The sequence below is a fragment of the Natrix helvetica genome (assembly GCF_964273705.1).
Source record: "Natrix helvetica genome assembly, chromosome: W".
In the NCBI taxonomy this organism is placed as follows: Eukaryota; Metazoa; Chordata; class Lepidosauria; order Squamata; family Natricidae; genus Natrix; species Natrix helvetica.
In genome coordinates this window covers 77,626,637-77,640,192 of record NC_138555.1, presented here as the reverse complement: position 1 = coordinate 77,640,192, position 13,556 = coordinate 77,626,637, and the positions used below count along the sequence as shown (strand labels likewise).

Genomic DNA, 13,556 nt, shown 5'->3' with positions numbered 1-13,556 from the left:
GACCGGCTTCTGCTTGGCAGAAACCAAGGTAGACCCAAGAACCCATCCAAACCATTACACTTTAGGCAACTGCATCTTGACAATAACAAGCTATGAACAGGGGTATTGTAAGGTTCCCCTAATGATACCTGATTCATAATAAGGGACCCGATATTGTAAGACAAAAAGCAGTGATTTATTAACAGCTTCGTTAGGCATTCTTCATTAGCCATTTCTGATTCGCAGCCATCTTTATCTGCTTCTGAACTTTGCCCGTGTTCCTGTCCTCCCTTCAGTCTTTGTCATAAATCACATTATCTTCATCCAGCTATCTAATCTGAGATCCGGTTCTGCCGACGCTCCACATGGAATGTCAACACAGAGTTGACAGGTACGATGAGAACAGTCCAGAAATAAATCCATCCCCCCCAAAAGAGTGCATTCAGCCTTCAGTTGCATCCACTGGAGGTCACCCTACCTGCTTCATGAGCAAGACACACCAGGTGGACCTCATATCCCTTGTGGATTTCTTTGCTGCTAATGAAATGCCTGGGACTGGGTTGGCTAGCGAGCAGCTGCTGGGGACAGGAGCAAATGAATCCCATAAGATCTGTGTAGAAACTTAGCACCCACCCCTCTCCTAAACATATGACATGTTCTAGGACCATGATGGAGGACTTATGGCACACGTGCCACAGGAGCCCTCTCTATGGGCATGCGAGCCGTCACCCCAGCTCAGCTCCACCATGCCTGTTTGTGTGCCTCCTGCCGGCAAGCTATTTTGGGGGCCTCTGCCATACATGCACGGGGGATGAGGCGAATGGGGTAGACTGCAGGGAGGTCTACTAGGCCCAAATCGGAGCACAGGGGAGTGTGGCACAAACCACTGCCCCAGTGGCCTGTTTTTGGTTCCAGGAGGCTGCAGGGAGGCCTACTAGGCCCAAATCGGAGACGGGGGAGTGCGGCACAAACCACCACCCCTGGTGGCCCATTTTTGGTTCCAGGAGGGAGGAGGGAGGCCTACTAGACCCAAAACGGAGCATGGAGTGAGGTGCTCTCCCCCCCTCCCCACAGCCCAGTTTTGGTCACAGGAGGCTGCAGGGAGGCCTACTAGGCCCAAATCGGAGCACGGGGGAATGTGGCACGACCCCCCCCTGGTGGCCCATTTTTGATCCCAGGAGGCTACAGGGAGGCCTACTAGGCCCAGAATTGGGTGCCTGCCTGCCTGCCTGCCTGCCTGCCTGCCTGCCTGCCTGCCTGCCTGCCTGCCTATCTATCTATCTATCTATCTATCTATCTATCTATCTATCTATCTATCATCTATCTATATCTCTCGCCCCGATTGGAAATACAGTATCAAAAATAGTGAACTTTGGTTACTCCAGATTGAACTTGTCTAATCACAGCAAATTCGTGACAGAATAAAACACTAGTTGATTCCTATCCTCTCTCATCTAACTTCTCGACTCAGTTGCCCAGCCTATTTTTTTAATCGTTTTTAAAAGAAGAGTGAACAGTTAAACAAAAGAGAATAAAAATTGATAAAGAGGTAGAATATCAACACGCAAGCGAAACATTTATTGGGGGTATATCACTAATAAAATAATAATAATCATGAAAATCAACTAAGTTCACAAAAGGGAGAAAGGATTTGGATCTCTGAGTTTAGTACCCTGAACTTATCTTTTTTTCAGAACTCAGGAGTCCAACGATCAATTTCCTCAAAGCCCTTTTGACTTCCTTATTCCTCAATGTATATATGAATGGGTTTGTCATGGGGGTGACGATGGCATAGAATACAGCCAGCACCCCATACATGGAATGGCTTGAAGCCGGGTGCATGTAGATAAAAATGGAGGGGCTATAATATAGTAGCACTACAGTGAGATGGGCACTGCAAGTCGAGAAGGCCCGATGTCTTCCTTCCGTCATTTGGATTTTCAAAATAGCAGAAGCTATGTAGGTGTAGGAAATGCATATCAGTAGAAAGCAACCTGTGCCCACCAGGGCAATGTTGATCCTTATCATGGCATGATTCACTGTTATATCAGCACAAGCCAGCTTTAGCACAGGGGGAATGTCACAAAAGAAATAGTTCACCTGGTTAGGACCGCAGTAAGGCAGGCGGAAAGTCAGACTGGTGTGTATTGCTGCATGAAAGGAACCTGTCAACCACGTGCAGGTTACGAGTGTCAAGGAGACTCTTCTGTTCATCAACGTGGTATAATTCAGTGGACGGCAGATAGCGAGGTAGCGGTCGTAAGCCATGACAGTATAAAGGAAACATTCAGTGCTGGCCAGAAAGTGGAAGGTGTAGAGTTGAAGGATGCAGCATCCAAAGGAGATGGTTCTGTAACTAGGTGCTATGAAACTGACCAGGACTTGGGGCACAGTGACCGAGGAGAGGCAGGTGTCCAGAAGAGAGAGGTTGCAGAGAAAAAAGTACATGGGGAGACCATGAAGATGAGGTTCAACCACAACGGTGACTAGGATGAGGAGGTTCCCCAGCACTGTCAATAAGTAGATGACCGTGAAGATGGTGAAGAAGAGAAATGGAAACCGGGCAGTGTTTGGTATACCCCCAAGGATGAAGACACTCACTTTGGTTTGATTGTCTGTATCCATCTTCTAGAAACAGTCTGAAGGACATCAAAATCTGGAGAGCAGGAACTGTGAAATCCAGCAAAAAATTGAAACGGGTGATCAAGCTATGAATTTATTTGATAGTGAGATGAAGATGATAGAGATACAGATAAAGATGGAGATAAAAATAGATGATATATAGATGAAGTGTTAATACCACTTTATAATGCCTTAGTAAGGCCACACTTGGAATACTGCATTCAGTTCTGGTCGCCACGATGTAGAAAAGATGTGGAGACTCTAGAAAGAGTGCAGAGAAGAGCAACAAAGAGGATTAGGGGACTGGAGAGCAAAACATATGAAGAACGGTTGCAGGAACTGGGTATGTTTAGCTTAAGAGAAAGAAGGACTAGGGGAGACATGATAGCAGTCTTCCAATATCTCAGGGGTTGCCACAAAGAAGAGGGAGTCAAACTATTCTCCAAGGCACCTGAGGGCAGAATAAGAAGCAATGGGTGGAAACTAATCAAGGAGAGAAACAACTTAGAACTGAGGAGAAACTTCCTGACAGTTAGAACAATTAATCAGTGGAACAGAAGTTGCCTCCAGAAGTTGTGAATGCCCCAATATTGGAATTCTTTAAGAAGATGTTGGATAGCCATCTGTCTGAAATGCTATAGGGTTTCCTGCCTAGGCAGGGGGTTGGACTAGAAGACCTCCAAGGTCCCTTCCAACTCTACTATTGCATTGTATTGTATTGCATTGTATATAGATTTAGAATTTAATTCAACCTCCCATAAATCCGTCTTAAAGTGCACAGTCATAGCAAAACCAACACTGAGCGATTAAAATGCAACACAAAACTGCAAAAAAAATGAAACACCAAAAAAAGCCTTCCTTTCTCTCCTCTCCTCTTTGGACAGGGGCTGCTTGTTGGGCCCAGCACAAGAAAGATATAGAATAATCCAGCCAAAATTCTTTTTTTTTTAATTTGCTTGGACCCTATTGACAGAATCTTGCCAGATTAAACCTTTACCATTATACCACTCGAATGGATATACCATGGGAGATTCTAGGGAGAGATTATCCCAAATCTCTTTCTCTTCATCTCTGGATTGTGCTGTCTTGTGATCTCACCTCCCTCCTTGAAATGTGCTCCCTCCTTCCTGGGAAACTGATGTGACACTATAGTCCAGCACAACGCTGATGGGATGGAATAGCATAAGAGGCAAAACTGACGGAGAAATGTTGGTTTGTGCATCTCCTGTTCCATCTTTTCCACAATTTAGCAGCAATTGATGGTGGTTTTTTTTACTGCAATCATATTTCAAATGGAAGGAGCACCAATGGCTTCATCCATCAGGGAAACACCCACTTCTAAAGGGGCCACAGCTCTGCAGTGGAAGCCACAGTTCTGCAGTTCAAATGTTGTTGCAGAAAACATTGCAAGGAGCATTTGCACACTCTGACGGGCCGACTCACCTCGCACCCACTCCTAACTTCACGTTTGAATATAATCTCAAACCAGCTTCCCAGATTTACGTGTTCCCATTGAAACCACAAGTTTATATTCAGATCTTCTTGCCTTACCTAAAGCAGTCTCTCAATATTGTATCTAGTCCTCGTGTTTAAATTGATGCCGTTTGTAACTTTTTATGTTCTAAAACTCTCACAGTCCAATTCCCTAGGGCTACAGCAACCCAAAAGGGAAGCAGGAGGATGCAAATTTGATTTTTTTGGAAGGCTCCTTCTTTGTTACATCTGGGCACAACTGGGAAAAGCGAAAGCAGTGTTCCTATCCTCACTAAGGATTGCCTCAACAAGAAGAAATATAACTTTAGGTGTCTCCCCAGGGTTATACCACATAGCTAGATGCCGTTTTGATTAATTCCCATTGGCTAAGAGACTAAATCTTGAAACTGGAGCTTAAAGTGTAGTTCCACTTAAACCTCTCCTATCTGTTTGTCTCTTCATAACCTTCAATTTGTTCGTCTCGTCGTAACCTTCAATCCTAGGAGAACATATATTGTTTTTTGAATTGAAGGTCTTCAAATGGGCTTACTTAAAGAATTCATCCAAAATCTGGGACTCATGACTCTTGTTGGCTTCTAATCTCGTGACTAGAATTTTAAGGATCATCAGACTATCTCTACTGGCAAAGTTATGGCCATGCAGAAGCACTGCACTGTTGTGAAGCATCACCACAATATCATGATCAGTGGGTCTAGGACAGGGAGTTCCTTGAGGACGGCATCAGGGCTGTGGTTGACCCCAGGGGGATGGGCATGCGTGGCCAACTGGGTGGATGTGGCCAACTGGGTGGGCATGGCCAGCTTGACACCACTCAGTGGGCACGGCTGACTGGGTGGGTGTGGCCAGCTTGACACCACTCAGTGGGCACGGCTGACGGGGTGGGCATGGCCAGCTTGACACCACTCAGTGGGCATGGCTGACTGGGTGGGTATGGCTGACGGGGTGGGCATGGCCAGCTTGACACCACTCTCCAAACTGCTGGCATGTAAACTGGACTGAAGCCACGCTGCCCTGAGGTTTCTTCTTCATATTGGATAGACCAGGCCAAAACAATGGGGGTAGAGTAAGCCAAAGCAACACAGGTAGACCAGGCCATAGTGACGTGGGCTGGCCCCTTACATTTTCCAGGATGGCCCTGTGGATCAGATGCAGCCCCTGGGTCTTATATTTGACACCCTTGATATAGGACAACTCACCACAGCCACCTCACTATGGAACAACTCTCTGTGGCCAACTCAATGCAAAATAACTCAACTCTGGACCCACCGTTATTCTTACTATTATTATTTCTTTTATTCATTAAACATGAAATTCAGTCAACTGAACATTTAAAGATGTGTCACAAATACCATTGACTGGTGCTAATGGTTGATAGGGGTTGTTGCCAGTGTCCTAGGTATCAACCAAGTATCTTCTTAAAATATATGATGTTCTTAGTAGCGTAGTTTTTTTGGCGTTCCTCTTGTGTTATTGCAAGAAGCTGCAATTTCTTGATGCGTTTTGTAAGATTCTTGGACATGGTACCATTTATAAAGCTTCTTCAGCTCTGACAGGATAGTGGGGAATGGAAGGATGTGTACTCCTTGCAGACAGCTGGTCATTTGCATCCTTTTAGTGTATCATAGAAGCACTTGGAGGTTTATCTCTGTCCTCAGGGTCACCTGAGTAATGCTCCTGATTCCTGTAGTGTGCAATGTTTCCTCTGGAAATCTATTCCTACTCACACACCATTCCAAGGGTGTTCATCCCAAATTGTATAGCTAAAGTCTATATAAATATAGTCTCTGTTGTGGCCCAGCAGGAGCCGTTGGAGCTGCCACCAGACTCCGAGAGCGAGGGTTCCTATGAGTTGGCTCCGGAGGACCCTGGGCAGGGTTCTGACTCTGAGCAGGGATCAGAGAGTCTGGTTGGCCACCAGGAGGCGCCTGAGGCATGGAGCAGCGGTGAGAGCCAAAGGAGGGGGGCTCCGGATGCCATGCCTTGGAGCAGTGGGGAGGAGTCACGGGACAGTGACTCCGACATAACCAGGGACTTCTTAGATGCCCGTTATCGCCGCGCCCACAGGTGCAAGGAGCAAGGCAGTGGTGGGTTTCAAATTTTTTTGGAACCTATTCCGTAGGTGTGGCCTATTTTGTGGGCGTGGCTTAGCAGTCATGTGACCGGGTGGGAGTGACCAACTTGTAAATGTGGTGAAACTCATTTAACAATGCTCTTGCTTAGGAACCAAAATTTTGGGCTCAATTGTGATCATAAGTTCTCTTCCTTTTTCTTTCTTTCTTTTTCTTTCTTCCTTCCTTCTTCCTTTCTTTCTTGTGTCTCTCTCTCCCTCTTTCTTTCCTTTCTTTCCTTCCTTCCTTTCTTGTGTGTCTCTCTCCCTCTTCCTTTCTTTCTTCCTTCTTCTTTCTTTCTTGTGTCTCTCTCCCCCACTTACTTTCTTTCTTCATTCCTTCTTGTGCCTCTCTTTCCCTCTTTCTTTCTTTCCTTTCTCTTCCTCTGTCTTCCTTCCTTCTTTCTTTCTTTCTTTCTTTCTTGTCTCTCTCCCCCACTTATTTCCTTCCTCCTCCCTCCCTTCCCTCCATCCTTCTTGTGTCTCTCTCTCCAACGTTCTTTCTTTCTCTTTCCTTCTTTCTCTTTCTTTCTCTCTTTCTCTCTTTGTCTCTCTTTCTCTCTCTCTCCCTTCCTTCCTTTCTCTCTTACTCTTTCTTTCTCACTCTCCCCCCCCCCCTCTCACACACACACACCTTCCAGTTGGCGAAAATTTCTGTTTTGCCAGCTGGGAGGCTGGCAAAGAAGCCTCGTTTTGCCTGCCGCCCGTGGCTCTTCCCTTGCTGCAACTCGGACAATGGGGAGGTGGGAGTAGCGCTGGGTTTGAGGAACGGATGTTCCTTCTGCTCAGCTTACGCACTTGAAAAGACCCTGCAGTTCCACATTCACAGCTGATCCCTTCTTGGTCAAAAGGGCACCTTTTCGGTCCCAGCTGGGCGTCTGGAAGAGAGTGGCCGAAGTGGCTTCTCTCTCCTCCTCCTGCAGCCGAAGGAAAAGCCCCGGGGAGACGGCTCCACGCGCTGCAGCCCGGCAGAGCAGCGCGCAGAACTCGTCTCCCCGGGGCTTTTCCTTCGGCTGGTAGGAGGAGGAGAGAGACGGACTCTGTGCGCTGCTCTGCAAGGCTGTCGCAGCCGATCCTCCGCTGTGCTGCAGCCGAAAGCCGAAGTGGCTTCTCTCTCCTCCTCCTGCAGCCGAAGGAAAAGCCCTGGGGAGACGGCTCCACGCGCTGCAGCCCGGCAGAGCAGCGTGCAGAGCTCGTCTCCCCGGGGCTTTTCCTTCGGCTGGTAGGAGGAGGAGAGAGACGACTCTGTGCGCTGCTCTGCAAGGCTGTCGCAGCCGATCTTCCGCTGTGCTGCAGCCGAACTCTGAAGTGGCTTCTCTCTCCTCCTCCTGCAGCCGAAGGAAAAGCCCCGGGGAGACGGCTCCACGCGCTGCAGCCCAGCAGAGCAGCGCGCAGAGCCCGTCTCCCCGGGGCTTTTCCTTCAGCTGGTAGGAGGAGGAGAGAGACGGACTCTGCGCGCTGCTCTGCAGGGCTGGTAGGAGGAGGAGAGAGAAGCCGCTTCGGCCAACTTGTGTAAGAAAACGTAGAAGGCGCAGAATCAGCTCTGTCTGAAGGCAAAAAGCTTGGACCTCCCCCCGCGCACCCATCAGCCAAAACCTCCCGGGAGGCTTCGGCTGGTGGGCAAGCAGGGGTGGTGGTAGCTCCGAGCCTTCTCGCCTTCAGACAGAGCTGATTCTGCACCTTCTACGTTGTCCTGGGCAGAGTCATGTGCCCACCAGCTTGCCTGTCTTGTCTTACACAAGTTGGCCAGCTGAAGCCTCCCGCCTTTCCTGAGCAGCTGGCAGCTGCAAGAGGCGCGAAGGGGAGGCAGGTGGGGTTTGCAACCCGAAGGCTGGCATTTCGTCTCTGCAGCGTGAACCAGCTTGGGTGCGACCGGAGAAGCTTCTTCAGTGGAGCTCCTGAAAGGGACGCAGGCTGCCACTGCTCCACTGAAGACATTTCTGAGAAGAGAAACTTCTCCGGTCACGCCCGAGCTGGTGGAGCGCAGGCAAGTGCCGTCCCGTGAAAGGGGCGGGGCAGGAAACTTACTTCCGGGTTCATTGGCCAACCGGATCGCGCGATCCGGTGCGATCCGGCAGAAACCCACCACTGGAGCAAGGGCACAGTTACCGGAGGTAATTGCTCTCAGCTGCTGATAAGTAGACTCCCCTTCAGTCTATAGAAGGATTGACTGAGCATACGCCCTTTGCAGAAGTCAACGAAGGAATTATTCGAGAAGTTCTATCTTGGAAGCTTAGCATGCTGGACAGCTGCTATCATGTCTCTGTGTTGGAGGTGTCTGAGAGCCTTGTCGTGGTGGATTACTGCCAAGGATCTGTCTGTCTGTCTGTGCAATAAATCCTGTTGAAGTAGTATTGTTCCAGAGCGGGTTCTGTGTGGGCGAGGGAAGAAGAGGGGTCAGAACAAGTCTCTATATAAATCCTTCCATTCCCCACTATCCTGAAGAAGCTTCTTGGATGAGAAGTGAAATGTCTTTAAAGCAAAAAAACAAGAAAGTCCAGTTGCCTCCTAAAAAACACCTTTTGGGACAACCATGACTTGGATGACTGAGAATCTGAAAAGTCTCTACAGACTTTCAGTCCCTTCTGTTCCTTTCTTAATGCCACAGTTCCCCAATTTCTTTTTCTCCCCCCATCCTCAAATTATAAGGAATTGTTTAGTTCTCCTAAACATTTCTTCATCCTCAAGTAATCTGTGAATGATCCTTGACCTTGGGCTGCTTTGTCTTGCCCCTTGCTGATCCAATAAAATAATTAAATGATTTTATGAGGTGAAAAAAGGGGAAGCAATCAACTGGGGGTCAGCAAACGCCATTGGCAGAGTTTTCTTAATGCATTTTTCATCTCTTTGTTCCTAAGGGTATATATGATGGGATTTAGGAGTGGCGTAATTGTGGTGTAGAAGACTGCTACCACTCCATCCAGAGGGTCTTGGGACCCTGGACGGAGATAGATGAACACCAGGGGAACGTAGTAAGTCACCACAACGGTGAGGTGCGCAGCACAAGTGGAGAACGCCCTACGTCGTCCTTCAGCATTATGAATCCTGAGAATAGCTGAGATGATGTAGATGTAGGAGGCCATGATAAGGAGGAAGCAAGTCATGGCCAAGAAACCAATGTCTACGAAGGTGGCCATCTCATTGAGTGTGGTGTCAGCACAGGCTAACTTCAAGACAGCGGGGATGTCACAGAAGATGTAAGCCACTTGATTGCCACGGCTGTAGGGCAAGTGGAAGGTGAGGGTGGTTTGTATCATCGAGTGTATAGAGCCACCAAACAAGGTTCCCAAGGAGAGACAGAGGCAAGCTTTGTGGCTCATGATGTTGCCATAGCGGAGTGGCTTGCAGATGGCCAGGAAGCGGTCGTAAGCCATCACAGTGTAAAGAAAGCATTCAGTGCATCCCAAGAAGTGGAAGAAGAACAGCTGAGTCACACAGCCACCAAAAGAGATAATGCTGCCCCCTTCCAGGAATCCAGCCACCACCTTGGGTACCACCACAGAGGATACGGTCATGTCCAAGAGGGATAGATGGCAAAGGAACCAGTACATGGGCTTGTGCAGCTGGGGTTCAAAGGCCACTGCCAAGAGGATGAGGAGGTTTCCTAAGAAGGTCATTAGGTAGATAAGTAGAAAGAAGACAAACAAAATAAACTGGAGGTCATGGGGGTAAGGGAACCCAACGATGATAAAATGGTAAACCTTTGTGTGATTTTCGCACTCCATATGGGCAAGTGAGATGGGGTACTAGCCTGATGATGTGAATGATTCATCTGCAAAAGAAAGGGACAAAAACACACCAGTTGTTATGATAGATAGATAGATAGATAGATAGATAGATAGATAGATAGATAGATGATAGGTAGGTAGGTAGGTAGGTAGGTAGGTAGGTAGGTAGGTAGATAGGTAGATAGGTAGATAGGTAGGTAGGTAGGTAGGTAGGTAGGTAGGTAGGTAGGTAGGTAGGTAGATAGATAGATAGATAGATAGATAGATAGATAGATAGATAGATAGATGATAGATAGATAGATAGATAGATAGATAGATAGAAGAGAAGAGAAGAGGAGAAGAGAGAGAAGAGAAGAGAGATACTAGATAAATACTAGATAGATAGATAGATAGATAGATAGATAGATAGATAGATAGATAGATAGATAGATAGATAGATGATAGATAATAGATAGAAGATAGATAGACAGAAAAATAGACAGACAGATAGACAGACAGACAGACAGACAGACAGACAGACAGATAGATGATAGATGATAGATAGAAGATAGATAGATGATAGATAGAAAGATAGATAGATAGATAGATAGATAGATAGATAGATAGATAGATGATAGATAGAAGATAGACAGATAGACAGATAAGCAGACAGACAGACAGACAGACAGACAGGTAGACAGACAGACAGACAGAAGATAGATGGATGGATGGATGGATGGATGGATGGATGGGATGGGATGGGATGGGAAGGGAAGGGAAGATATAGATATAGATATAGATATAGATATAGAGATAGAGATAGAGATAGAGATAGATAGAGATAGAGATAGAGATAGAGATAGAGATAGAGATAGAGATAGAGATAGATATAGATATAGATATAGATATAGATTGGATGGATGGGTGTATGGATGGATGAATAGCTAGAAAGACAGAGACAGACAGACATATATAGATGATGATATTGATATAAATATAGATATGGATAGTGATAGAGATAGCAATTGAGATAGAAAGATAGAGATAAAGATGATATTCTGTAGGATATAGATAGATGATAGATGATAGATAGATAGATAGATAGATAGATAGATAGATAGATAGATAGATAGATAGATAGATAGATAGATAGATGACGGGGGGAGAGAGAATATACTGTAGGTGATATAGATAGATGTACATAGAGATATCTTTCACTAGATGTGTTTAAGCAGAAGCAAAACAGGTTGACTTTATTTGGATTCCTGCCTGGAGCAGAAGATCAGGTTCCAGGATCTCAAAGAACCATTCCAGATCAAGAATTCTACGTTTCTAATAGCATAGCAACTTACCTCTCTATTTGGTGCAAAACAGAGAATTTAAAAGCTTGTCCGTTACAGAGCTATCTTGAGTTTCTTCTTATACATGTGTAGAAGTTTCACTTCCTCAATGTCTAGTTGAAAGCACCAACCTTCCTTCTCATGACTTTTGAGTTCAGAGAAGTCTGTTTTTTAAGACTGGCCCACCAGAGAACATCTAATCAGAAGACAATATAGCAGTGACACTTAGCTCAATCCCTTGATGGGTTTAAGATTTGGACTCTTCTTCTGGCTCATGTAGCTGCTTAGCAGTTCTGGATCTCTTCATGGTTCTGATAGAGGGTTATAACAAGCTAATTTATTGCTAGTGTGCTTGTTGACACCTCTTTTCCTTTTATTCTTTTCCCTCCCTCGAGATCACAGCAGTGAGAATTTCATTTGTTTCCAAGGAAAGAAATAACAGCACCTCTGCTGGCCCAGTCTAGGGAGACTAATTTGAGAATGGGAGGTTAAGGAACAGATCATTAACCAGATCAAGACCAGATCGATTTTCTCTAATCAAGTAGAAGAGAGATAGAAACTCAGATTTAATAGCACTAGCACAAAGACTTACTCTGTTTCCCTGAAATTAAGACCTCCCCGGATAATAAGCCCAATTAGGCGTTTGAACGCATGCGCTAAAATAAGCCCTCCCCTGAAAATAAGCCCTCCCCCAAAATATTGCAACACAACAGCAGCCATGAGGTGAACACGCTCACCTCCTCCTGCAGCTCAAAAATAATTAGACCTCCCTGAAAATAAGGCCTAGTGCTTATTTCAGGGGGTCAAAAGAAAATAAGACCCTGTCTTATTTTTGGGGAAATGTGGCATATACTTCTTTACAGTGGTTTACAGCCCTCTCTAAGCCATTTACACAGTCGGCGTATTGCCCCCAACAATCTGGGTCCTCATTTTACCCACCTCAGAAGGATGGAAGGCCGAGTCAACCTTGAGCCTGGTGCGATTCGAATGACCAAATTGTAGGCAGCCGGCAGTCCGCAGAAGTAGCCTACAGTATGGCACTCTAACCATTGTGCCACCGTAGCTCATAAAATGGACTGTTAAAATTGACTATTTAAGCTAAATTATCTTACTACATGGATACAAATCTCCAACAGATAAAGGCATACAATGGGTGTAGGAAGGAAAGTTGCTAGCTATTTTTAAAATTATATGCAGCAAGAGGGAAGAGAATACACAACTACTCTGTCTCCCTGAAAATAAGACATCCCTGGATAATAAGCCCAGTTGGGCTTTTGAGCCGATGCGCTAAAATAAGCCCTTCCCAAAAATAAGCCCTCCCCGAAAATATTGCAACACAGCAGCAGCCATGAGGTGACCATGTTTGCTGCCCCCTGCACCTCAAAAATAATAAGATCTCCCCGAAAAGAAGGCCAAGCGCTTATTTTGGGGGTCAAAAGAAAATAAGACCCTGTCTTATTTTCAGGGAAACATGGGAAATGAACGTCATATGTCTCACAGAATAACAGAAATGGAAAGGACCTTGGAGGTCATCTCGTCCAACCTGCTGCATGAGCAAGAGAGCCAATACCATTTCATACAAATGGTTGTCCCGTCTCTTCTTGAAAGCCTCCAGTGATGGGGCACCCACAACTTCTGAAGACAACTTCTGTTCCATTGGTTGGTCGTTCTCCCCATTAGGAAACGTCCCCTTATTTCTAGTTGCTTCTCTCATTGATTAATTTCCATCCATTGGTTCTTGTCTTGCCTTCTGGTGCTTTGCAAAATCGTTGACCCCTTTCCTCTTTGTGGCAGCCCCTCAAGTATTGGAACATTGCTATCATGTGTCCCCTACTCTTCGTTTCACTAGACTAGACACAGAAGTGGGATTCAGCTGGTTTGGAGGAACCTGTTGTTAAATTTTTGTGCAGTTCAGAGAACTGGCTAATTCCACCACTGGCTGGCCCCGCCCCTTCCCTCAAAGTCACTAGACTAGACACAAAAGTTGGATTCAGCTGGTATGGAGGAACTGGTTGTTAAATTTTTGTGCAATTCAGAGAACTGGCTAATTGCACCACTGGCTGGCCCTGCCCCTTCCCTCAAAGTCACTAGACTAGATACAAAAGTGAGATTCAGCTGGTATGGAGGAACTGGGTGTTAAATTTTTGTGCAGTTCAGAGAACTGGCTAATTGCACTGGCTGGCCCTGCCCTTCCCTCAAAGTCACTAGACTAGACACAAAAGTGGGATTCAGCTGGTATGGAGGAACTGGTTGTTAAATTTTTGTGCAGTTCAGAGAACTGGCTAATTGCACCACTGGCTGGCCCCG

At 46.2% G+C, this 13,556-nt stretch overlaps 2 protein-coding genes across 2 annotated transcripts; both read right to left on the bottom strand.

Annotated features, from left to right (window-relative positions):
- Positions 1-1,644: 1,644 nt before the first annotated feature.
- Positions 1,645-2,604, bottom strand: LOC309400592 (olfactory receptor 10G7-like; the record flags this gene model as incomplete). Its single annotated transcript, XM_081969155.1, has 1 exon — positions 1,645-2,604. The coding sequence occupies one exon, from the start codon at positions 2,602-2,604 to the stop codon at positions 1,645-1,647; it is 960 nt and encodes a 319-aa protein (XP_081825281.1).
- A 6,387-nt stretch (positions 2,605-8,991) lies between these two features.
- LOC309400591 (olfactory receptor 10G6-like) lies at positions 8,992-9,927 on the bottom strand (the record flags this gene model as incomplete). The annotated part of the gene is made up of 1 exon (XM_081969154.1): positions 8,992-9,927. One exon carries the CDS (start codon positions 9,925-9,927, stop codon positions 8,992-8,994), a length of 936 nt encoding a protein of 311 aa, XP_081825280.1.
- Positions 9,928-13,556: the final 3,629 nt, after the last annotated feature.